Here is a 24,440-nt window from a genome sequence, read left to right as displayed (position 1 = left end):
CTGAAATAGAGATTAAAAAATATTAGAAATTAAAAAAAAAATTCTCACTAAGAATAGAGATTTGGAAAAAAAAAATTGACAAATTTTTTTAAAAAAAAAACAAAAAACTCATTAAAACAGAAAGAAAAAAAAAAGTTATTGTTAAATAATATAGGGTAATGAAAGACTAAATTAAAATAAAGATTTGCAAAAATAATTGATAAAATTGAATAAAAGTCTCCATATAATTATAAATTGAAAGAAATTTGATAAAAAGAGTTATTATTTTAAAAAAATGAAAGAATTATAGAGAAAATAAATAAAAATATATATTTTATATTAATTAATATTTATGAAACTAATGAAAAATCATATAATTATAAATTGAAAGAATTTTGATAAAAAGAGTTATTATTTTAAAAAATAAATATATTCTATATTAATAATATTTATGAAGCTAATAAAAAATTTAAAAAATGAGAGAATTAAGGAGAGAATAAATAATACTAATTAGAGAGATTTTAGAGTGTCACATCACCTTTCATATCTCTTCTTTATATATGTATACTAGGTTACGAGGGGCGGTCGTTATAATAATTTATTTAAAATAAAATAGTTTAATTATAACACGGTTGTATAATAATTGATTTAAAATAAAATAATTTAATTATAATTATTTAATTTTAAAATATTTTAGATTGTCAGTGTAAAAAAGTATATCTTACATAGTTGTTATTAATTTTATAAAGGAATGTTATGATAAAATATAGTTTAGTAATATTTTGAAATACTTCTTTGTAAACAATATTTTTTATGAAAGTTCTATCTTTCATCTCATCATCATCGTTTAGTATGATCAATCTTTCTCTTGTAGTGACTCGAGAGACAATAACATATAATTAACCATGCAAAGTCCATGAATACCCCCATGAGCACATCTGTAAAGATGGACAAAGATGAAAGTGGTAAAAATGTGGACATCACCAAGTATCGAGGTATGATTGGTTTATTATTATATTTAACCGCTAGTAGATCAGATATTTTGTTTAGTGTTGGTCTTTGTGCTAGGCACCAATCTTGTCCCAAAGAATCTCACTTGAGTGCCGTTAAGAGAATATTTAGATACTTGATAGGCACAATGAATCTAGGACTTTGGTACCTTAAGAACTCAAACTTTGAAATAGTAAGCTACTCGGATGCCGACTTTGCCGGTTGTAAGACGGATAGAAAAAGTACTAGTGGAACATGTCACTTTCTAGGAAATTCCTTAGTGTCATGGTTTAGCAAGAAACAAAACTCGGTAGCCTTATCCACAACCGAAGCCGAATATATAGCCGCGGGTAGTTGATGTGCACAAATACTTTGAATGAAACAAACTCCTAAGGATTTTGATGTTGATTTTGAATGTACAGCCATAAAATGTGACAATACTAATGCCATTAACCTCTTTAAGAATCCAATATTACATTCTAGAGCCAAGCATATTGACATAAGGCACCACTTCCTTAGAGCCCATATCCAAAGAGGTGATATTATGCTAGACTTTGTGAGCACTGAATTCCAATTAGCGGATAAATTCACCAAGCCACTTAGTGATGAGAGATTTAGTTTCATTAGAAGAGAGCTAGGCATGACCAACTTAAATGAAATATAAGGTTTGCTAGCTATGAAAATTTCATATCTCTTTACTTACTTATTTATGCATATTCATTCCAAATATGAGATTAATGAGATTTATATGCATAATTGAGAAAATTTCTTGATACTTGACCTATATGAACTATACTTGTTGAAAACACAAAATTATAGATCATTATGTGAACTTTTGGTGAACTTTGGACTTGATTTCAACCAAGTGAATATATGAATTTTTACATATTTGATCATCTTGTGTTTCTATATGTTTGAACATGTGAAATTGAATGTATTTAATTAGTGTGCCTATAGGTTTGTTTTAACTGAAATACGCATGGAACAAATTTTTGGCGCTATATATACTTGTTGATTTTCTAGGTTTTTAGGCCTAAAAGAGTGTTTTTCACCAAACTTTCTCATTTTTCAACATTTTTCGATTCCGTAAGTTTTTACACCTCACATTTTACATCATTAAACTACTAGAAAAGGAAGTTTTCAATTTCGTTGCATAAAACTCATTTTCAATAAGGTTCTAATTTTCTTGGAAATTTTCGAAAAGCTTACCATAAATTGTCGTTTTTCAACATTTTTCTGCTTTTCTTATTTGAGCATTTTTAGTTTATCATATTTGGGGTATTACAAAATATTTGAGATCAAACGGATTTTTAAAACCCGAGTTATGACCCATTTGTGCCTACTGCCCCTGTGCTGAGAAAACAGCAGTCCGTTTCTCCTTGTACCTGAGTTAACAGACTACCATTTTCTATAGGAAATGTGGGTATGGGCCTTTTGGTCATTCAAAACTCGATTTTTTATCCATAAAACCATTCCAAACCTTTCTCTAACCCCCATTCCAATTTCCTAACCCTATTTGGAAGCCTCCTACCCTCTTCTATCAACATCTCTCTTACCAAAACCTAATCCCTCTTTTCTCTTTTCAAAATCCTATCTCTTTCAAAATTCAATTCTCTTCAATGACTTCGTCATCAAGACAAGGAAAAAGGACAAGGACTTCCATGCAACAAGAAGAGCTAAGGAGCAAGGCTAGACATGAACTCTTCTCCCGTGGAAGATTTGCACAAAAGTTTCAAGAGGATTTCTCAAAGAGGGACATACTCATTGGTAAGAAATGTGATTTGAGTGCCCTTAACTATGTTAATTTTAGCAATCTCTTTAGAGAGATGGGTTGGGAAGCTTTGATAGGAATTAATACCTATATCTATCCTAGGCTAGTGAGGGCTTTTTTTGCTTGCATTGAAATTTCTTGTGATCATTATAGCATTAGGGGAACCCTTAAAGGAGTTAGATTTACCATCATTGTTGATTCCTTAAATGAACTCATACATGCGCCTAATGAAGGTCTCTTACTTGATCCTAGGCCTAGACTTAGGAATGATGCCTACTATAACCATGCCTCATTTACTAGTATAGTTTGTGTAGGAGAAGATGTCCTTGACAAACCAAAATGCCATAACCTTACTCTTCAAGGAAAACTAATCCACTCCTTTATTTGCAACAATATAGTACCTAGGAAGGGCCATAAAGATGGAGTTAGTGACATTGACTGAATTTTCCTTTTTAATATCATTGTCCAAAGTAAGAGTATAAACTTAGGCTATCTTATAATTCAGACCATCAATGAAGTGTTTAAGCTTAGACAAAAAAAAAATGCCTTACCCTATGGTTCCCTTCTTAGTTACCTATTTCCTCTTCTAGGCATTCCCACCAATGATGAAACCGAAGTCCTAGAATTTAAGGATTCCGATTTTAGGGGAAATCACTATCAAGGGTATGTCCTACAAATTTGATAACGATGAAGAAAGATGGATTTACACCAAACAAGATTCCCAAGCTTAATGAGGGGGCCAAGCAATTCCTAGTACTAGTGAAGAAGAAGAAGAAGAAGAAGAAGAGGAAGATGAAGAAGAAGTGCATCCTCAAGCACCTCCCATGCCTCACTTCAATATTGAAGAGGCTTTTGCTTGACTTCACACATCGTTTGACACTCAATTTCAAACTTTGAGGAATGATATCAACACCATGAGGAGTGGCATGGTCCATGGGTTTGAAAATATTCAAGATGAGATGGCACAATGGGGGGCATACATGGATCGTTTTGGCCCTCCACCAAACTAGTTTTCTTGCATATTTTTTTTTTTTTTTTGCATCTTTACTCTTGTTTTATTTTGTTTTGTTTGTGTGCAAAGGCTTCATGCCTCTTGACTTTGTGTTGGATGGTCTTTTCTTTATGTTTTGTTTAGTTTGTTGAATGTTATTTTGTTGGATGTTATGATTTTATTTTTTTTAATGCATGAGTAATGTTGCTTTATTTTTCTCTTTATTTTGTGAATTCCTTGTCACCACTTTGATGAATCAAAAGGGGGAGAAAATCCATGATTATTTTTATATTTGGCACAACCTCAATTTTTTTGGTATCTAATCTTTTAATCTTAAGTATAAAATTGAGGGGGAGTTTACAAAAACATGCAAGGTAAAATTAAAAAGGTAAAATATATTTTTCTTGCACATATTAAGGGAGAGCTAATCCAATCTACATTTAAACTTTTCCTTTCCCTTAACAATATAATCAAATATTTGGTATCATCAAAAATGGGGAGATTTTTAACTCAAACTCTTAGGTCTCCTTATTTTAATCATTAACAAATATTTGATTATTATTTGTTACTAATGATTTGTTGATTTTGTAGCAAAATTAAAAGAGAAAATAAAACTTTCAAGACAAATTGGTATTTTTATTTTACCAATCTTTTCAAAGCAACCAAAAATGGATTCAACAAGCATATCAAGAGCAAAAGATTCATCAAGGGATAAACAACTCAAGACCCTATTCAAAAGAGATCTTCAAAAGCCCAAAGTCAAAAGTCAACCTGAAAGTCAAAGTCAACTCTCGAGAAAAGTCAACTTGGGATAAAAAAAAACATGCAAATCAAGCTAGGAGGCTCATCTACATCAAGACTACCCAAAATCAAGTGGTATAAATTTACTTTAGTCTTGTTAAAGTGATTTGCATAGCACACTAAGTTTTTTAAATTCAAATTTTGGCCCACTCACTAACTTGTGCAACAAGTTTTCTCACACGATAGTTCAAATTTTTTTTTGATTGGATTTATAAATCACATTTCATTTAACTAAGATAACAAAATTAGAATTTTTGAAATCGGATAATCGAGTAAAGAGTTATGCGCGTTTTAGTGCTGAAAAATGCATGTTTTGAACCTACCCAATTTTCGGCCTACCCTTTTTCAATAGGTAGTCCGTTATTCACAGAATAGGTAGTTCGTTTTTCCCAAAATTTATTTTGAAATGCGTGGTAACGGCTATAAACGGCTACTTTTCACCCCAACACTATATAAACTTGTTTTTTACTCAAAAATACAAGTTGGCTGAGCATTTATGTCATACACCTAACATATCTAAGTGAGATTAATGAGCTTCCAAGTTTAAAATCAAACAAACACTTTTCACACACTCTGAGCCAAAATTTTGTGTTTATTCAACTTGAGTGTGCTTGCTTATCACTCTAGGTTTTCATTGTATTATCTCAATTCTAGAGTGATTTTGCTTGTAATTTCAAACACATATTCATATTATGATTGAGGTGAGGGTGGCACCAGTATTGTAAACAACCTGGTTATAATGAGATTGGCACTACAACAATCCGAGAAAGAGGTTAATAGTCATCGGTGGTGCGAAACTATTGTAAGAGGTTTAGAAACACCTTGGTGAAAATTTCCCGATTGTAAGGGTTAGTCAAGCCCGTTAACTTGGCTCGATATTGGAATTCAAAGCTAGGTCTATAGCTTTGAAGACCAAGGACGTAGGTGGCTTAGTTCTATCGAACCTTGTAAAAATCGAGAGTTTACAATTTCTAACCCTTAAACTCTTTACTTTGCAAGTTTGATTATTTGTTATAATATATTGCTTGCCATATTATTTGCCTATATTTGATTAAGTGGTTAATTGCTTAATTTTGTGTTAAAAGTTTTAATTTACTGAAATTAGTTTAAATTTCCAATTCACCCCCCTCTTGGAAACATATCTTGGGTTAATATCAGCTTCTGTATTAGTTCATCATATTTACAATCGATTGAGATGTATTGTCCACTAGCTTCATAATTTTCATAATTCATTCGATCATCAAATTGTCCATTGCAAAAGACTAGGAATGGAATGTCTTCTTTTTCTTGTGAATATGAAATTATTATTAGTATAAGACAAATATTTTGAAACTGTTTTGAATCTGTTATTGCTAATGTTAGTAATGTTTCCGAACATTTTTAATACTAATTTTTAAAACAAAATTTAAATAATCTTTATAAAATAGAAAAGAAACTTACTTCTATTGCTTTTCTTCTGTTCAAGTCTTGTATTTCCAATTATGAACCCTATATTTTTTATTTTCTTGTTTGAATACTGTTACGAAAGTATGAAAAAACTAAAATGCAACTATTATGAAACGTTTTAAAAGTTGAAAAATAGAGATGATTGAATTGTGAAATCTCAGCTCAAGCAAAATGGAGACTGAGCAAATTCTATTTATAAAGCAGGCCAAAGACCTGTGTGTACAAAGAGGAGCCTAAATGGCTCATTACAGCTGTAATCAATTCGTAACAGAAAAGAGAATCTTTAGTACACCTAATGATTAATAAATCATTGCAACGGCAAAGAAAATCTTCCTTGAGATCTTCAATGTTGGTTGCTAAATAGAAAGAAGCCACCTGTCAAGGCAAAAGGCCAAACAAACCAGCACATGGAAAATAAGGGAAATGAGGCTCATTTCTTCACATTAAATATATTAAACAAACTAACCATTTTATTGAACTGTTTTCTTTTTTTTTTCTTTGTCAAAAGAAATTCTTGCAATATTGAATAAAACCATAATGAAATGATGATGCAACTATAAATCAACTTGAAAAAACTTGGAACAAAATTCTATTTTGAAATCAGAAAAAAAAACGATAATGCAACTAAATATACCTTATCTTTATTGTTTATATCTAATTTAGATTGATTGGGAGCTCCTGATCTTTTCGTTATTTAAAGTCAGTTGTTGCCAATTGTGAACCCTGTGTTTTTTCATTAGTTTTGTTTGTATCAAAACTTTTTTGCAGCTATTATAAAACGGATATATAACTATTTCCATAAAACTTACCATGTAGAAGTAATCTTTCTTTTTCACTATCAAACAAAATTCCTACAAAATAGATAAACTATTATGAAACACACTCGTACGTAACTGGTTGTAGATTAATTCGAATTTGCTTTTCTTATTGTGTTTATAAAAAAAATATATTCCACATTGGAAATCAAAAATCAACCAAAATGCAACTATATATAACTTAGATCTATTATTAATGACTTTTTTTTTTTTTTAATTTTTCACGTCATATCTGGTTTTGGATTCGTGGGGGAGGAGGGAGCTCCAGATCTGTTTGTTAAAGATCTACATTTCATGAATCTGGATTTCGATATTAGGGGGAGTTGTTTTGATCGAATAAAACTGAAAACAAATATGTAATTTCAGTTTCTTCACAGTTTTTCTGGTCTATTTTTCGTCACATTCCGTTTAGATCGTTACATGTCTTCTTATCTAGTGGAATTCGCTGGAATTAATGGTGGTCTTTCCCTCGATTTGGTTTCATTTCGGTTGTGTTGCTTCTTTGAACGATCGAGGACTGTTGTTCTTCATCGTTCTGTTTTGTGCGGTTGAAGGTTTAGAGGAAGTGCTACTTTTGTAAATATTTATTTGTGGGTTGTATAAATGTTTAAAGAACTGGCCTATAATATATTTTTGTAATTTTTTTTTCTTTTTTGTATTTTCTTGTTTTTTCCCCTAAAAATTATTTGATTTTTTTTGAATAATGATTTAATTTCATTAAACTTAATCATCCAAAACAAAGAATGCAAAAACAAAAGGTAAGGAGTCCCTACTAAAAATACGGTCAGCCTCAACAAGAGAAGATCGCGCCAAGGCATGCGCCACCTTATTAGCAGTCCGCTTAGCAAAATTAAAAGAAACAACATCGAAATCAGCAACCAAAGTCATACAATCATAAAGAATATGACCATAAGGAGAAGCCATATTTTTGAACTTTTGCAAATCATTAATGACCCTTAAAAAATCCGACTCAACAACAATCTGTGACCATCCATTTGCTTTACTCCAAGAGAGAGCTTCCTTGATACCAATGGCTTCGATAATATGAGGTTGCAAAGAACCCTCTCTAGATAAACTTCTAGCCCCTGCCATTTTGCTCACTTGTTCGAGGACATGGGTGCTGAAAGTGTATGCCTTGGTCAGATAAGAACCTAGCAAAAGTCCTATACTCACCCCCCCAGTCAGCTTGGACACTCTTAATAGGTAGGTTAAATTGTTTCTCAACTAGGCTTTTAAACTTGATAAAGACCTCAAAGGCTTGACTCTTTACAGTGAGAGGGTATATCCAACAATATCGACTATAATCGTCGAGAAAGTGTACATAGTATTTGAATCCCTCTTTAGAGGTAATGTGGGATGGACCCCAGAGGTCCGTATGAATGAGAGCCAAGGGTTGAGAGGCTCTACTGTTGGAATTAGGGAAGGGCAGCTTATGACTCTTGCCTATATGACAGGCTTTACAAAATTGCAAGTGTTGCAGGGAACCAGTATGTGGAAGCTGAGGCAAAAGTTTGGCTAGTGTAGTGTTTGCTGGGTGACCCAGCTTGCAGTGCCAGGCGTTTATGTCATTAGATTTAATAGTATTAAAAACTTGATGATTCAAAGGAGACAAAGAAAAACTATTGTCATCTTTATTCATTTCTTGAGTGGTACAAGAAGTTACAGGTTTATTCAAATGACATGTACAAGAACAATTACAATCAATTGACAAGTTCTTGGGAGAAGTAGTAAGATGACACTGAATTGAGGAGTTTGATTTATCACCAAGCTTGTACAAGCCGCCTTTAGCTTTCCCTTTAAGCAGCACTGTCCCCGTGAGTTTGTCCTTGACAAAACAACAGGATTTATGAAACTCAAGAAACACATCATTTTCAGTTGTTAGTTGAGAAACACTAATGAGGTTCTTTTTCATAGAAGGGACATGAAGGATAGACTTTAGATGTAAAGATTGAGAGTTAACTAGAGAGGGGAGAGTAGACTGACCAATATTGGAAATAACCAGTTGCTTACCATTTCCCACAGCCATGGTTTCAGCACCTTTGTATGGCTCAGCAATGTCCAGATGAGTAGTATCATTGGCCACATGATTTGTGGCACCCGTGTCCACATACCAAGATTCATCGTCCCCAATTTCAGGGATCATTGTAGTAAGGAAAGCCTGTGGATCATAGGAAATGTCAATTTCAGATAAGTGAGCTTGAGGAGTAAAGTTACCGTATTTGGGGGTAACCCAATTTTTGTCGAAACGGTAGTGACAAACTGCAGCAGTATGTCCTGTGCGAAGGCAGACTTGACATAATAGTCGATTGCCAGATCCACGGCCATAAGAACGATTGCGATTGGTGTCAGGTGCATTGCCTCGTCCAAAAGAACGATTGTTCCCATGCCTTGCTTGTTGAAAAGCAAGATTAGCTTGAAGATGAAGAGAGTGATCAGCAACTGAGTGGTGATGCTCGAGTCTTGTTTCATGGGAAAGGAGAAGCGCCTGAACCTCTTCAAAAGAAAGAACATCACTGCGAGAGGTGATGCCAGAGACCACAGGGTCAAATTCAGGACCCAGACCATTGAGGAGCTGTAATACCAAATCTTGATTTGATACAGGAGAACCAGCAATGGACAGGGCATCAGCAATCATCTGAGCTTTATCGACATAATCAGATATCGAGAGACCAGCCTTTTGAAGACGCGAGAACTGGCCTTTGAGCTGAAGGAGACGTGCCTTGGTTTGACTGGAGAACTTCTGTTCCAGGGCATGCCAAACAGAGTAAGACGAAGTGAGAGTAGCAACAACAGCAAGAATCGATTCCGACATTGACGATCGCAACCAAGACAAGAGAAGTTGATCCTTCTTTTTCCATTGAAGATACTCAGGATTAACTGCACCAGTCACCAGATTCATAGGAGGAGTAACAGCAGAGAACAAGAATTGATCAAGATCATGACCAATTACAGTGGGAACGACTTGGGATTTCCAGGACAAGTAGTTGTTGCGATCGAGCTTCAAAGTGAGAGAAGATGAAAGTGAGTTGGAAAAAGGATTCCAAGGATGATGATTGAGGCCAGGAGCATGAGGAAGCGTAGTTTGAGGATCGGAGGAGGAAGACTCCATGGACGTAAGTCAAGAAGACGATGATACCATGTGAAAGGTAAGAACCTTTGAAAGAGAAAAGGCAGAAGCCAGAAACCAGAGGCAGAAGCCAAACAGAAAAATCTGAGGGAGAAAATGAATGAAGAGCATTACTCAACATGAGTAGCCCAGCCTTTATTTATACTAAGTGTTTGAGTACAAAGCAGATGAACAATAACAGAAACTTAACTAACAGAAATAACAGAAATAACAGAAATAACAACTAACAGTTAAGTAATCGATTCCAACACTTGTTTAACACCCCCAAGACCAACCCCGCAGCAGACCTTGCAATCAAACCCAATCCATACCGCCCTTGGGAAGAAAAAAGTGCACCATCCACATTAACTTTGACAAAAGGGAAATCGGGAGCTGTCCATTGCTCCATAGGCAATGTCGTCGCCCAATTTAAGCTTGCATCTGTGACATTAACTTTTTGAGCATTAAACCATTCAACATAATTTAACTTTGCCATTGTCACTACCTCACTCGCATCAGGGTGCTTGGAGTTCCAAACTAACTCGTTCCGATGAGTCCAAACTGACCAACAGACCATACCAGCCTCAAGAGCCTCGACCGAGTTCCACGATACTAAACCCGCTTCGAACCAACTCGAGAACATCATTGCATTAGGCGCCACAACAGAAATTGGAACCTTGCTCCAGCAACTTTGAGCAAAAGAGCACCGCACCAGCACATCCAGAATCGTCTCAAGAGCAGCAAGGCAGAACGGACACGTTGCAGCAATTGGAACATGTTTTGTGGAAATTAAACCGAGTTGGGAAACTGTTGGTAGAAGCTCTCCATAAAAAATTGAGAACCTTTGGAGGGAGCTGCAGCTGCCATAAGAGCCTCCAGATTCCAAAGCTATCTGGAATATCTTTGTTGGGTTTCATTGATTGAAGCAGAGAATATGCACTCCTAACAGTGAAAACTCCTGACGCATCATGTAATTAGTACCACAAATCAGTACTCATATGACTACTAAGCAGAATCTTCCACACCAAACGAGTTGCCAAAAAATTATTTGTTTTAATTTTATTTCTATGACAAAAAAAAACCAACCACGGTGTCGTTGCCAAACGAGTTGGTAATCGGTGTGAAGAGTGGTCAATCTTGTATTTCCAGAAGGAAAAAAAAAAATAGTCAATTTTGACAATTTTCCAATTAAGAAAAAAAGAAAATTTGGTAAAAACAAAAAAATATCATAGAAAAGCTCATAATAAGGAAAAAACGAAAGAAAGAAAAAAAAAAACATTGCTAGAACTTAGAAGAGACCCAATAATCTCGACTCTCCCTCCTTCTTCCCTTACCTCTGCTTACTCAATTCTACTAACATCTTCATCTTCTCCGCCATAGCTACAGGTCTACAAGACGTATTCTTTTTATATTCTTTACCATTTTTACTTGCTCAATCTTAACTTTGGACCAAAACCCATTTTAGCCATTGACTAGCTCAACTTTGTTTATTCACAGACATATGTTTATTATAATACGGATTTGAGATTGAAAGAATCTCTTTGAGCTTTACTTTTGGATTATGGGGGGTAATGGTAAACACAGGTGGAAGATCTCCTTCTATCGTTCCTCTTCTTCTTCTTCGTCTCCCTCGACCTCAAAAATGGATATCAAGCCACCCCCTAAGGATTTCGTCTGCCCCGTTTATGGTACTTTGATGGCTGACCCAGTTATCGTCTCCTCAGGTCAGACCTTTGAGAGGGCCACTGTACAAGTATGTAGAGATTTAGGGTTTTCTCCCAAGCTTGAAGACGGGTCCCGACCCGATTTCTCAACCGTGATTGCGAACAGAGCCATCAAGTCCACGATTGCTCATTGGTGCGACGATTCCGGTATGGAGCACCCGCGTCTACCGGAGTACGAATCTGTCGAGAAGGTCGTTCGAGCTTTAATGGAGGCCGAGGAGGAGGAGGTTAACAGAGCGCGGAAACCGGACCTTAGGGTTTCGGAACGGGAGCTTCTCCGCGGTGTAGCTGAGAATCCGCCTGTGATATTCTCCCACGCGGCGACTGAGTTGGGCCCCCGAGTGAACCATTTCTACTCTAGCTCATCGGAGGAATCGGTTGTCATTCCAGGCACGTCGAACCCGGGTACTCCTCTTCCCCTCGCGACTAGACCTCTATGCTACTCTTCGTCGTCTTCCTCTGAAATTGCGGAGCTCGATGCCTTAACTGGAATCCCCAATTCCAACGGCACGGTGTCGGAAGAAGAAGAGAATTTGTTGAAGAAGCTCAAGAATCCTGAAGTAGTGGAGCAAGAAGAAGCCGTGATTTTGCTCAGAAAGACGACCAGAACGAAAGAAGAGCTTAGGGTTTCGCTCTGTACTCCTCGCCTTCTCTTGGCTCTAAAACCTCTGATCACTTCCAGATACGCCGTTGTCCAGACAAACGCCATAGCTTCGTTAGTGAACCTTTCGCTCGAAAAACCGAACAAGGTGATGATCGTGCGGTCAGGATTCGTTCCATTCTTGATCGACGTCCTCAAAGGCGGCTCCAGCGAATCTCAGGAGCACGCCGCCGGAGCTCTTTTCAGCTTGGCATTAGAAGACGAGAACAAAATGGCTATAGGCGTACTCGGCGCTCTACCGCCGCTTATGCACGCACTCGTCCGTTCCGAGAGCGAGCGGACTCGGCACGACTCAGCCCTGGCTTTGTACCACTTGACACTGGTTCAGAGCAACCGAGTCAAACTGGTGAAGCTCAACGCGGTCCCGACACTCTTGGCCTTATCCCAAACGGGATCTTCGGCAAGTCGGGTATTGCTGATTCTCTGCAACTTGGCGGTTTGTCCGGAGGGAAGGTCCTCCATGCTCGATGCCAACGCAGTGGAGTGCCTTGTGAGTATGCTTAGGAGGAACGAGTTGGAATCTGAGTCGACTCGGGAGAACTGTGTTGCAGCTCTGTTTGCACTCAGCCATGGAAGCATGAGATTCAGAGGATTGGCTAAGGAAGCCAGAGCCGTGGAGGTGTTAAGGGAGATTGAGGAGAGAGGGAGTGAGAGGGCTAGAGAGAAAGCTAAGAGAATGTTGCAGATGATGAGAGGGAGAGATGAAGGGGAAGATGAAGAAGGTGACTGGGAAGCTGCGCTTAACTCCGGCGGCAGCGGATTCACAGGGTCAAGGTACCGAGTTGGTGGTGCCGGAAGGAATATGCATATGTTACACAGTGCAAATTCAACAACTTTTTAATTTTCAATATTATTATTTTTCTTTTTCAGTTTTTTTTTTTTTTTTTTGTTATCTTTCTTTTAGGTTTAGTCTCTGTAAATTTTCTATTTTGGTGCAAAATGGAAAGGAAAAAAATGTTGTAATTTTTAATGTTGTTTTTGGAGGAATGAGTTTGGGTTGACTCGGTACTGAGTTTAGTGTCGAGTTTGGCAATTGGGTAATTTTGGGTAGATATAATATGGGTGTAATTATTTGGTGGGTTAGGGCATCTTGATGGGTGTTTGTGTTTGAGTTATTTTTTAACACATATTTTGATTGTTTGTTGTCTTGACAATGTATGTTCAAAGTTTTCATTATGTAGAATAACATCTGTAATTTAATTTTGGTTTAATTAATGATCTCATTTCATTCTATTACTGTTACTTAGTTTTGCCTAGCCAACTGGCTAAAACAATAACAGCTCTTCTCCATAAGATTTGGTCGTTTGCTTTGTGTTGTTTTTCTGACTTTGGAGGGGCTAATAATAAGAGTACTAATAATTGGACCATATGAGATATGACTTTGATTTTCAAGGTACTAAATTGGTAATAACTTTTTATTATTACTTTTTAAAAAATGAAAATTGGTGGGTACATAATAGAATAGAATAGGGTACTTTTAGTTTTACGTATAAGAGAAGTCACGGAGGCAAGTGCTTGTGCTTGTTTATAATAATAATAATAATAATAATAATAATAATAATAATAATGGATGTGGATAATTATGTATCACTAATTTCAGACTAATAAAAAGTTGATTGTATTTAATTAAATTATGGGTGGGGTATTATGTCAATTGACATGCATACAAGTGAAGTTTCTCCTTTTGTTTGTTTTTGTTTTTATTTTTTCTTTGTGAAAAAGGTTTGGGGAAATTTAGTTTATTTAGACAGAAGTGCTTTTTCTATTGTAGGTTATAACCTAATTTTTTATACACAATTTGGACAAAAGTAGATACTGATAAAGCTCTTCTTAATCTTAGCTTTAGGGTGTCACCTGAGTATCGTGAAGGATGTAATAACTTCAATTGCTTTCGTTCTTTTAATACTTTTTTGTTTGTTCATTATAAAATAAATAAATTCCTGATGATTTTATATATATTTGAAAGAAAGAGTTTTGACAATTGCCTTGAACAAATTATTGGAACCCAAAATGAAAAAGAGGAACAACTTATTGTTGTGTTAAGTTTGGATTATATGATACGTGGTTGGTATCGAAAATAAAGAAATAAACGACAAATTATGTTAGAATAACCCAAAAATTAATTATTATATAATCAAATGGGTCGAACAAAAGCGTATTGTGACTTGGGGTCTAGGCTGGGTTTTCTTTCTTTCCTCCTTTATTTAATAAGCCCAAACAATAGTTTACCATATAGAGCTTTTTGAGGTCCAAGACATTGGTCTAAAGACTAGAAGGTTAACTGTATATTATTGGCTATATCTTGGTGTTTAGCTGTTCATTTGCCAATTTAATTTATTGAATCATATGCTAAGAATGTTTCTGAATTGTCTCCTTTTGTCTAACTTTGTAAAAAAAGAAATAAATGAATATGGTTCATTTTCTCTGTTTCCTAATATAACTATTACTCATGTTGCAGGAGTGCCTAAAATTTAGCTCAATCTTCAACTAAGTTCCAATTATGGTAGATGATAAAATGTTGAGAATATGTTGTCTTTATATAATACTTGTATATACTATTATAAACTGCAACTAAAATTTTAATTATAATGATGATAATATTATAATTTAATTCATGACATACTTAAATTAAATTGTACAAAATATTCATTTTTCATGTCATTAATAATTTTTTTTTCCTAAACATGAATTAATATGAATATTTAAAGTTAATATTGTAAATTCAAGTATGTATCATTACTCTTTTGATAAATTATATTTTATAATAAAGTCTATTTAATTATGGTTTGTTAATATTAACATATTAATAAAATGAAAAATATGAAAAGCTTAAATATTATAAACTTTAATTAAAATATATTTTTTTAGATACATTTTTCTTTAATAAATCATCAAATTCTCATTAAATAGTTAATTCAGTCATTACAATATCATTCTTGATGAACACTCCTATTAATTGTGAAAAATATTCAGGGTTGTACAACAATTTACTCTTGTTTTTTTTTTTTTTTTTATAGTTTTTAGTTTGTAAATATTATTAAAATAATAAAAAGTAACTTTACTTTTATAATAACAATATAATAATATATAGAATAAATTGATTTTTTATCTCTTAAATTTTGATACTTGTATGATTTTGTCTCTATTTTTTTTTTAAAAAATAATGTCTCTCAAACTTTCAAAATAATTATAATTTGGGGAATTGCCTAATACTATTTTTTAACTTTTTATTATTTTTATAAAATTTACGGTTTGAGTTATTCCAGTAGTTTCTACGTAGGTTGCTATACGGATTTTAATTGCGATTTAAGTTGTTCCGTTAATTGCTATAGGAGTTTCTGTGTGAAATTCTGTAAAAATACAAAAAAAAAAAAAAAACTTTTAAAGTATAAAAATAAAACAACCCCTTATAATTTTGCCTTTTTTTTTAAAGGAAAGCTTCATTTAAAGTTAAGCAAAAGCAGAAGCCTTACATGTCTGGTGGAATAACCGCACAAAACAAGGAGATGACTCAAATGTTGGCCAACCACATCGATACGAAATGAGCAATAAACTCATAGCTCACGCAGGAGCAACTATAGGGATGAACCTCCCAAAAAAGGCCTAAGGCCAACACCACAAAGAACAAATGGTACACAACAACGACAAAACTAAACAAAATAAAAGACACACCAAATAAAATTATGACATAAAACAGTTTCAAAGAGCTTTCCCCTCACGCAAAGGAGGTCACACGAAGGCAGGCCCAAAACACGCTGACCAAAGGCACAGAAACGAAGCCATCTTCCGACGAAAAAAGCCCACACTCTGCCATCCACTGGGGTTCTGAACGGTGAGGGCACTAAGACAAGGGAAGCACATCCCTTTGGGTAAAACCCGAGTCCCCCCCCCCCCCCTATATACATCAACAACACTCTGAAAACTAACCACGAGCTCTTGTGCACCGGAGCCACGAGATGCCTGAATAGTAACCCAAGGGACAAAGAGATCAGAGAAAAAAAGAAGAGGAACAACGCTCCACAGCACAGCCCATGCTCGCGCCTGAGAAAGGCCACCGTAACTCGCCGTCCCCAAAATCGAAAGGTAGATAGTCCAAAGAAACCCACCTACATTGCCTCCCACCAGTCCAAGAAACTGGATCTCTACCCACGACCACCAACCTTGGGCTTGAGCACCTCAACAGAGACATCCATCAACCGTGGTCGGCGGTCCCTTGCCAAAAATCTCGGGCATCGAAGGGTCGGTCTCAAGGAAAGAGAAGGAGGGCAGACGCTCATCCCCTCCACACATTACCGCTGCTCGACCGAGGAACTTCCGCCCTCAACCTGCAGCAACGAGTAGCTAAGACCCTAGGCGCCACCAGTCAGATTTGGCCGGTGGCGCCCAAGCACCAAAAACCCTAAAACGGGAAAAGAAAGAAAAAATGGAGCAAACCCTAATAGAATTGAGAGAGAGGCATTTTACTTTGTAAGAGAATTTTTGAAAAATTAGATAGAGTTTTCAAAAGCTTTAATTTTGCCTTTTTAATTGCCTTTTGCTTATTTGTACAAGCACTTTCATAAAATGTAAGACTAATCTATAATCACCGGTGACGTTTGGTTGGGAGGAATATAAATATAGGAATATGAATGAGAATGGGAATATGAATAGGAATGGAATAGAATAAAATTTAAAATACATTAAAAAAATTGATAAAAAAATCATTAAATTTTTTATTGGAATGATCTTTCCTTCCTTTTTAAAATAGAATAGTCATTCCACCAAAATGGTAGGAAGAACATTCTCTTGGAATGCCATTCCAATACTTTGTTTTCTTTCCATTTCATTCCATTTCATTACCTCCAACCAAAGACTTCTTAAATACGAAGAATTGAGTCATTTTTTCGAAGATTTTCTTGGGTTAACTGTGTCACTAGAAAGTAGAAACTGTTTTGTCGTTTGATTTAAAGAAATGAAAGAAACGACATGAGGATAGAAATCCCATGTCTGAATATAAAAGCGAGACGTGAAATATCTCCAATTGATGTATCAGAAATTCAGAAGAAAAAAATATTACAGAAAAAGAGCAAAGAAATGAAGGAATCCCGGAAACGGAAGCAGTTCAAGCCACTTGGGGAATCACATTCCTTGTCCAACAAAAAATCTTCAGCCAATCACACCAAAGATCCATACCCAACTTGCCATCAACCAACCCCAGACGAATGTCGAGCCGTACGAGACTCCCTCTTGGCTCTACATGGCTTCCCCCAAGAGTTCGCCAAGTACCGGAGGCAGAGACCAAGCGAAGATCTCCCCGCTGATGAAAACGGCTCTTCTCTTTCCATCGACCCTTCTGAAAATGACAACTTGGATGGTGATTTGGAGGAAAAGGAGACTGTTTTGGACGGTTTAGTGAGCACTGTGCTGTCGCAGAATACCACCGAGCTAAATTCTCAAAGGGCTTTCGCTTCTCTTAAGTCTGCATTTCCCACTTGGGAAAATGTATGTCTCTCTACCCTCTCGTGTTCTTCTTTTATGGATTATCTTTTACTAATGTTGTTTTGTTGGGTTCAGCATATTTATGTTCTGGTTATGTAGTGTATTACACTGTAATTCATCTCAGTAAGCCTAAATGATTACTGATGAATTATGTGAGGTGGGTTTTGATAGTATGTGGGAAATTAACTGTGTTTTTGTTTTTGGGCATGGGGGCAAGGTTTTGGGTGCTGATTCAAAAATGATAGAGAATGCTATAAGGTGTGGAGGTTTGGCCCCAACAAAAGCTTCGTGTATTAAAAACTTATTGAGATGTTTGCTTGAGAGAAAAGGAAAGTTATGCTTGGAGTACTTAAGAGATTTTTCAGTTGATGAAGTCAAGGCTGAACTCTCTCTATTTAAAGGAATTGGCCCCAAAACGGTGATCTTTCTAACAATTATATATTTTTTATGTTTGTCCTCAATGTTGATAATTTTACCTATATTAACCGAGTAACAGTTGACCAAAAAAAAAATATATAAGAGAATCACCCTTTGTTGGAACATGTCTCATGCTTCACTCACTCTATTGTCATTCCATTACTACATTAGTATGTGGAGTTTGTCTCTTTGGTTTTCCTGGTATATAAGCTACAAAGATTTTTATTTCCACATTGTTCAAGGATTTGGTAATGGAGCTTTATAAAGATATTGTTTCTTTTTGAATATTTGAAATGGATGATAGGTTTCTTGCGTATTGATGTTCCATCTTCAGCATGATGATTTTCCAGTGGACACACATGTGAGTGCTTTATCCGTTCAAATGTTTCCATATTATGCAAATTACATAGTTTAGATTATGCTGAGAAAGATGTAAAACAGGTGTTTGAGATTGCAAAAGCTCTTGGTTGGTTACCAGCTGGAGCTGACAGGAATAAGGCATATCTCCATCTCAACCAACGTATCCCCAACAAGCTCAAATTTGATCTTAACTGTCTTTTGTATACACATGGTAAAGTCTGCCGCAGATGCATCAAGAAAGAGGGTACCAAGATAAGAAAAGAATCAAATAATGATTCCTGCCCTTTATTACATTACTGCAGAAGAAATTAGTTTGGAATCACTTGGCAATTTTGAGTGTAAGTATATTATATGACTGCCTTGATTCTCCTTTTAAGATTTTAGTTTAAGAACTTAGCATGTTGCATGAGCTTTTTCCTTTTTAGGGTGAGGAGGGCAGTAGGTTTTATTTGACTGGGAGATGAAACTCTTTTACCAATGATTAACTGTACAATTTGCAATGAAGTCAATGCAACCATTAGCCTCCGAAACACCATTTTCCCTGTTTGAATTTCACATTTGAGGTTGGCTGGCTAAAACATGTTTAGTTAGATTTTCTTTCCTGGAAGACTGGAAGTAATACTCCAATTTGAATTCGTGCACTGATCATTGCATACCAGAACTCATTTTTATATCTTTCATCTGCAAGACTTGTGGTTGTCCTGCTCAGAAATTTTAACAGCAGAAAATCTGTGGAATAGTTTATTTATTCTAGGCACATCATAGTTTATCCAATATATATTCATAGGCATATACATACACATACATGTTTGGCATAAATATTGAATCTTTTTTATGACTTTTTACAAAAGAAGAGTTTAGATATGCTTACTTCATGATCCACTTCCACTATTTTAATATCCTTTTTCATTCCTTCCCAACTTTTAGGTATAACAGTATATGGAAAAGATTACACACTAGAAAAGGTAAGAAAAGCATATAATTTGATTGCAGCCTGGCTGCAATCACCATATTGCAAAATGCTGCATTATCAAATAAATAAGGTATTTGCTATTCAGCACAAATAAAATAATTTAATGGTTCCTTACAAAGACACACAACGTTTAGGAAAACCATCAAAGAAATTATAGTTTTAAAGTTAGTGCTGTCTTCCTAGCTTATATATCCCAGCACTTTTTGACTTTTTATATTACATTACAATCTTTTTTTAATTAAGTTGATTTTAAATGTCCATCTAATCTTTAAATATCATTGCCATATTTGTGGTGAAACCGCAAAACCAGTTATGGGATAGACCATAGATTTTCTCAGTAATGCCTTTTTTGGTTTAAAAATTTGCAAATACATTGAAACATATTAAAGCTCTTTTCCATGTGATATGTATGACTAATACCTGAAATTATTTGTTTATTGCATTTTACTTTTTCCTTTGTAATAACTTCATCTGCACAACTTGTCTTATCTTATCATAATAATGTAGACAAAAAATTATAAAATGGTATCGGTTAGGTTTAAAGGTAACTAACCAACCTTGTAGTATTTGCTTAAAAAACAGTCGGGGGAATAAGGGAAACACCGAAAACTTGGCTCTGCTAGTTAAGTGACAGTTTACATTTTGATACTCATGAGGGAGAAAAGCCTTAGATTATTTGGTTTTGAAGTGAATCTTTATTCTGATGGCAAGAGTCATTCTGAAGAAAACAGAAGTTTGATGTCCATAGATGAAGTTGGTTCTGAAGCTGAGCATACTGATGCGAAATCAGATGGTTCGGTATGTCAACTAGAACAAAAGAAGCATAGATGTGAGTTCTGTCATAGAGAGTTCATGAACTCACAGGCACTGGGAGGCCACCAGAATGCACACAGGAAGGAGAGGCTAAAGAAAAAGAGAATGTTACTACAAACTAAGAAAGCCAAGCTTTATCCTCAACCAAAGGAATGTCCCACTGGTTTGACTTTTTATCATTCAACCCAATGCTATATAGACTTTTCTTCTTCTAAGTTAGCTTTTTACAGAGAGCCTTTCATTAGCTTCAACTCTTCAGATCAAAATCAAGTCTAGATATATAACACCTCTGGCCCTGTGTGGCTAGTTGGTCTCATGTTTCCGTTCCTTGTCGCTTACAAAAGTTTTCAACTTTCCAAATTTCATGTGTTATGTAATTGATAGTTACAGAAAATATTATGAAAGGTATTAGTGATTGACAATGACATTGTTGATCACTGAACTCAAATAGTCAATTCCATATCTTGTTTTTAATCTCTTGTACAAAGCCATGTAAAGATTTTCCTTTCTAATTTTCTTTCTGGCACATTCTTTCCCTTCAGCTGATTGGGTTGCAAATTAAGATGATATATAGATCTACCTTTATCAAACATGAATGGAGAAAGATAGTTTTTGCTCTTAAAGATGAAAGAGAAAAGGTTGAAAATTTCTTTTAGAATTCACAATAAATATCTCAAGTCATCAAATGTTTATGGTATAAAACATATCTATACACGAATTTATATATTATATAAGCACAGAGAAAATTAAAATTTGGAATCCACTCATGCATAAAATCACTCACACCAGACCAGACCTCCATTTCTTTCTAATATCAATAACTACTCATTTTCTTTCTTCTCAATATATGAATACAAGGTCATTTTCTTTCTAAAGGTTTTGAGATTTAGTTAAAAGCATCACACTTTCTCCTGACCTCTCCCTTTCGTCCAGTCTTGACTTTATGGACAGCTAATTTCTCCATGGCGTGAGAAAATGCATCGAAGAATCGCTTCTGATCTGTTGCATACAATTCAACAATTGGTTTTGTTCTAGGGTCCTTGAGCATAGCGTTGTCTGAAGACAAAAGTCCCAAACCTTTCTTCAAGTTCTTGTAGTACATGTTATCAAACTTTCCTGGTGTCATAACATCATTAAAGGCTGACATGCCATGATCTCTTGTGTAGTTTTCACAGGTAATCTTCAATGCAGCTGCAAACAAGGGGTGGATATCTGGGTCAGTACTGTTGGTTTTGCTGAAATGGAATAACCGGTCGGCGAACTCTTTGCAATGAGAGAATCCGATGGTGTGGGCACCAGTTAACGCCACCATTTCTTGGACAGTAAAGCCATTGCTTTCAAAGAGTTTGATCATCTGGTCCACGGTGTCATTGACCCTTGGAATGTTTCCTTCTACAAGAGAAGCTTTGGACACCATGCCATCTTTGCGTCCAAGTCGAACCTACATACGTGTAAAGATATAATCATTGTTAAAAATAAAAATTACTATTATGCACCAAAATGGCTAGCTTGTGTGATAGTATATACCTTATAAAATGGGCCACCAACCATGATGATGAGGTCCCGAGTGGTTTGAGCGAGGATGTCAGAACAAGAGACAATGCCGGGGCAAGAAAGCTCAAGAGCTGTCTTAGCACGAACAATAACATCAAACGCATCACCGGAGAGGGAGAGGTTAAGGTCGGCATCACGTTCGGTGTCCTTGGCATGATTTGAAGAGATTAACACAGAGGCGTCGCAACCCTCCACCATGCAATCATGGAAGAAGAGGCGAAGAGTGCCTGCCGCCGTGGTGGGATTTGATATCTGTTTTGCTGTGACTGTCTCCCTTATGATCTTCTCAAAATCAGGACATGTTTTGTTGTAATAGCCAAGAGAGAGTTTCGATTCGACATAGACGAAAGGATTAATAATGGAGAGAAGGAGGATAAGGAGAAGAGGAGGAAACACCATGGCTATGGGAAGAGGGGTTCAAGATCGAATTGTGGGGAGTTTGAGGCCTACACCTCCTAGCTTGGTCGTAATAATTTCCTCAAAGGAGGTCTAATTACTAGCTAGGTAGCCTTATACTGTTTGGAAAAAGAATTTGTGTTGAAAATGAAAAAGAGAAACGTAAGAAATAATTAGTTAGAGAAAATGAAGTAAAAAGAGTTGGAATTGAAAGGAAATAAGGTTGTGAATTTTGTGGGAGAGAGAGATTTTAGGAGAGCCTTATTTTGGTGCTCTGTTTTTTTCTTTTTAATACATTGATTCGCACGTAAGGTTGGAGTTTTTCTTTATTTTTAATCGGCAAAATCTCATATTTTTGCATGAGATTAAGAGAGATAAAGGGTACTAGATATTATTAGTAAATTAAGATAATGATTATAATTTTCTATTTTTAAATAAAAATGAGTAGTCAACGGACAAAATATAGTCTTCTAAAAGAAAGTAAAGTTTAAAACTGTTGTTATACGAAATGACATAATATCCTTGCTTGGTAATAAATAGGGTGTTCGTGTCGAAATAATTCAAAATTGAATGGTCCAACACTTTTGGAAAGCTGTGAATAAAGTCTACAACTTTTATTTTTAACGATCCAAGTCTAATTCTAACTGAAAAAACGTCAAAATTTACCAAAAAGTTATGACTTGTGAAACCGATCGAGCTCTCCGGCTTTGACCGTCTCCATCAAAATGTACTAAAGCTACTCAAAATGACTCTAAATATATGATTAAAAATCATCAAAAAAATTTAACAAGAGAAATAATTATTATATAATATTTATATAGTTGCAAAAGTGAAATAATCAAAATGAGCTTGTGAATTCACTACACCTCAGTGTGTTATATATAGTGACTGTGTTAGAGTTCGTTATGGTTTAGTTAGTTGTTATTCCTTTTGTTACAGATAGTTAGTTACACATTTCAGTCACATGTTTCTTTTGCCCTCTGTAACCAATGTAACAACACATCTATAAATACAATATCAGCTCACATCTAAGATTGAGCTTTTCCTTTCATTTATTCTTCTCTGTTTCTTTCTCTCTTTCTTTGCTTCAACTCTTACATGGTATCATACCTATGGCTGATCCTGACGATCCACGCAATATCGCTCCCCCTCGTCCACCGCAAGCTCCGATCGAAGCTCAGGCTGCCGCTCTGCAATTTCAAGTCCCAAATACCCTGCTACCGTTGAATATCCGATTGGATCGACACAACTACTCCTACTGGAGATCGCTCATCATTCCATCTGTTCGTGCTCATGGCCTTGAAGGCATTCTTCGTGGCACAACCCCTCGACCAGAACCCCAAATTTCAGGTACAAACGCAATCAAGTCTGTTCTTGATCATTGGATTCGTTGTGATGCCCTTCTAATGAGTTGGCTAATGAATTCCCTTTCTGAGGCGATGCTGGGGCATGTTCTTCATTGTGAATCCGCTGCTGAGATTTGGAATGTTTTCGAGAGCCTCTTTGCCACTCAATCCAAAGCAAGACAACTGCAACTTCGTCTCTCAATACAGACTACAAAGAAAGGCTCTATGAGCATCGATGAGTACATTTTGAAAATGAAAAATCTTGCTGATTCCCTTGCTGCAGCTGGTCACAAACTCTCGGATCAAAAATTGGCTATGTATATTCTTGGAGGAGTTGGTCCCGAGTACGAAACTGTGGTGGTATTAATGACTGCTAGGGCCGATGCACTTACCTTACAAGAAGTTCAATACATGCTGTAGAACCAAGAAATGCGCATTGAACAACTCCATTCAACGAATCTTGATACAGTGCAAGCAAATTATGCCCAATTTAACAAAAATACCTCTGGATTCAATCGCAGCAACAATCCTGGCAGGGGTCAATCACAGGGACGAGGTACTATGCCCAGTAGAGGCTCAAACTCAAACAATCGTGGTGCTTCGAATGGCCGTGGCCGTGGTTCACGCCCTGTTTGTCAAATTTGTGGCAAGATTGGTCATCTTGCCTACAAATGCTATCATCGCTATGACAATGAACCGCAGACCAGTACCCCTTCATCTCAATCTCAAGGTCACAACCCACAAGCACTTATTTCAGACTCAAATTGTCCAGCCGAAGACAATGGCTGGTATGTGGATAGTGGAGCCACCCACCACATG

The 24,440-nt window shown here is 35.9% G+C and overlaps 4 protein-coding genes across 7 annotated transcripts; 3 read left to right on the top strand and 1 right to left on the bottom strand.

The window, feature by feature from the left end:
- The first annotated feature begins 10,960 nt into the window (after window positions 1–10,960).
- On the top strand, window positions 10,961–13,515 carry LOC115709715 (U-box domain-containing protein 38-like). The gene has a single exon (XM_030637888.2). It carries the CDS (start codon window positions 11,461–11,463, stop codon window positions 13,123–13,125), a length of 1,665 nt encoding a protein of 554 aa, XP_030493748.1. The 5' UTR covers window positions 10,961–11,460; the 3' UTR covers window positions 13,126–13,515.
- Window positions 13,516–17,171: 3,656 nt separating this feature from the next.
- On the top strand, window positions 17,172–20,812 carry LOC115710284 (putative DNA glycosylase At3g47830). Of its 4 annotated transcripts, none has more exons than XM_061112068.1 (5): window positions 17,246–17,765; window positions 17,980–18,180; window positions 18,484–18,540; window positions 18,621–18,877; window positions 20,095–20,812. In XM_061112068.1, exons 1-4 carry the CDS (start codon window positions 17,250–17,252, stop codon window positions 18,849–18,851), a joined length of 1,005 nt encoding a protein of 334 aa, XP_060968051.1. In that variant the 5' UTR covers window positions 17,246–17,249; the 3' UTR covers window positions 18,852–18,877; window positions 20,095–20,812. The 4 variants fall into 4 exon arrangements, with proteins under 4 accessions (XP_030494504.2, XP_060968051.1, XP_030494507.2 ...); XM_030638647.2 differs by having other exon boundaries at window positions 20,077–20,812; XM_030638645.2 differs by lacking the exon at window positions 20,095–20,812 and adding an exon at window positions 19,467–19,680.
- On the top strand, window positions 20,164–20,812 carry LOC115710287 (zinc finger protein 5). Its single transcript, XM_030638650.2, has one exon. The coding sequence runs from the start codon at window positions 20,164–20,166 to the stop codon at window positions 20,599–20,601; it is 438 nt and encodes a 145-aa protein (XP_030494510.2). The 3' UTR covers window positions 20,602–20,812.
- A 159-nt stretch (window positions 20,813–20,971) lies between these two features.
- On the bottom strand, window positions 20,972–22,608 carry LOC115710286 (peroxidase 65). Its single transcript, XM_030638649.2, has 2 exons — window positions 21,853–22,608; window positions 20,972–21,766 (listed from the first exon to the last, which is right to left on the bottom strand). The coding sequence occupies exons 1-2, from the start codon at window positions 22,276–22,278 to the stop codon at window positions 21,212–21,214; spliced, it is 981 nt and encodes a 326-aa protein (XP_030494509.1). The 5' UTR covers window positions 22,279–22,608; the 3' UTR covers window positions 20,972–21,211.
- Between the last annotated feature and the right edge of the window lie 1,832 nt (window positions 22,609–24,440).

Source organism: Cannabis sativa, chromosome 3, assembly GCF_029168945.1.
Source record: "Cannabis sativa cultivar Pink pepper isolate KNU-18-1 chromosome 3, ASM2916894v1, whole genome shotgun sequence".
Classification (NCBI taxonomy): Eukaryota; Viridiplantae; Streptophyta; class Magnoliopsida; order Rosales; family Cannabaceae; genus Cannabis; species Cannabis sativa.
Note: the sequence above shows the minus strand (reverse complement) of the source record. Positions and strands in the feature narration are given on the sequence as shown.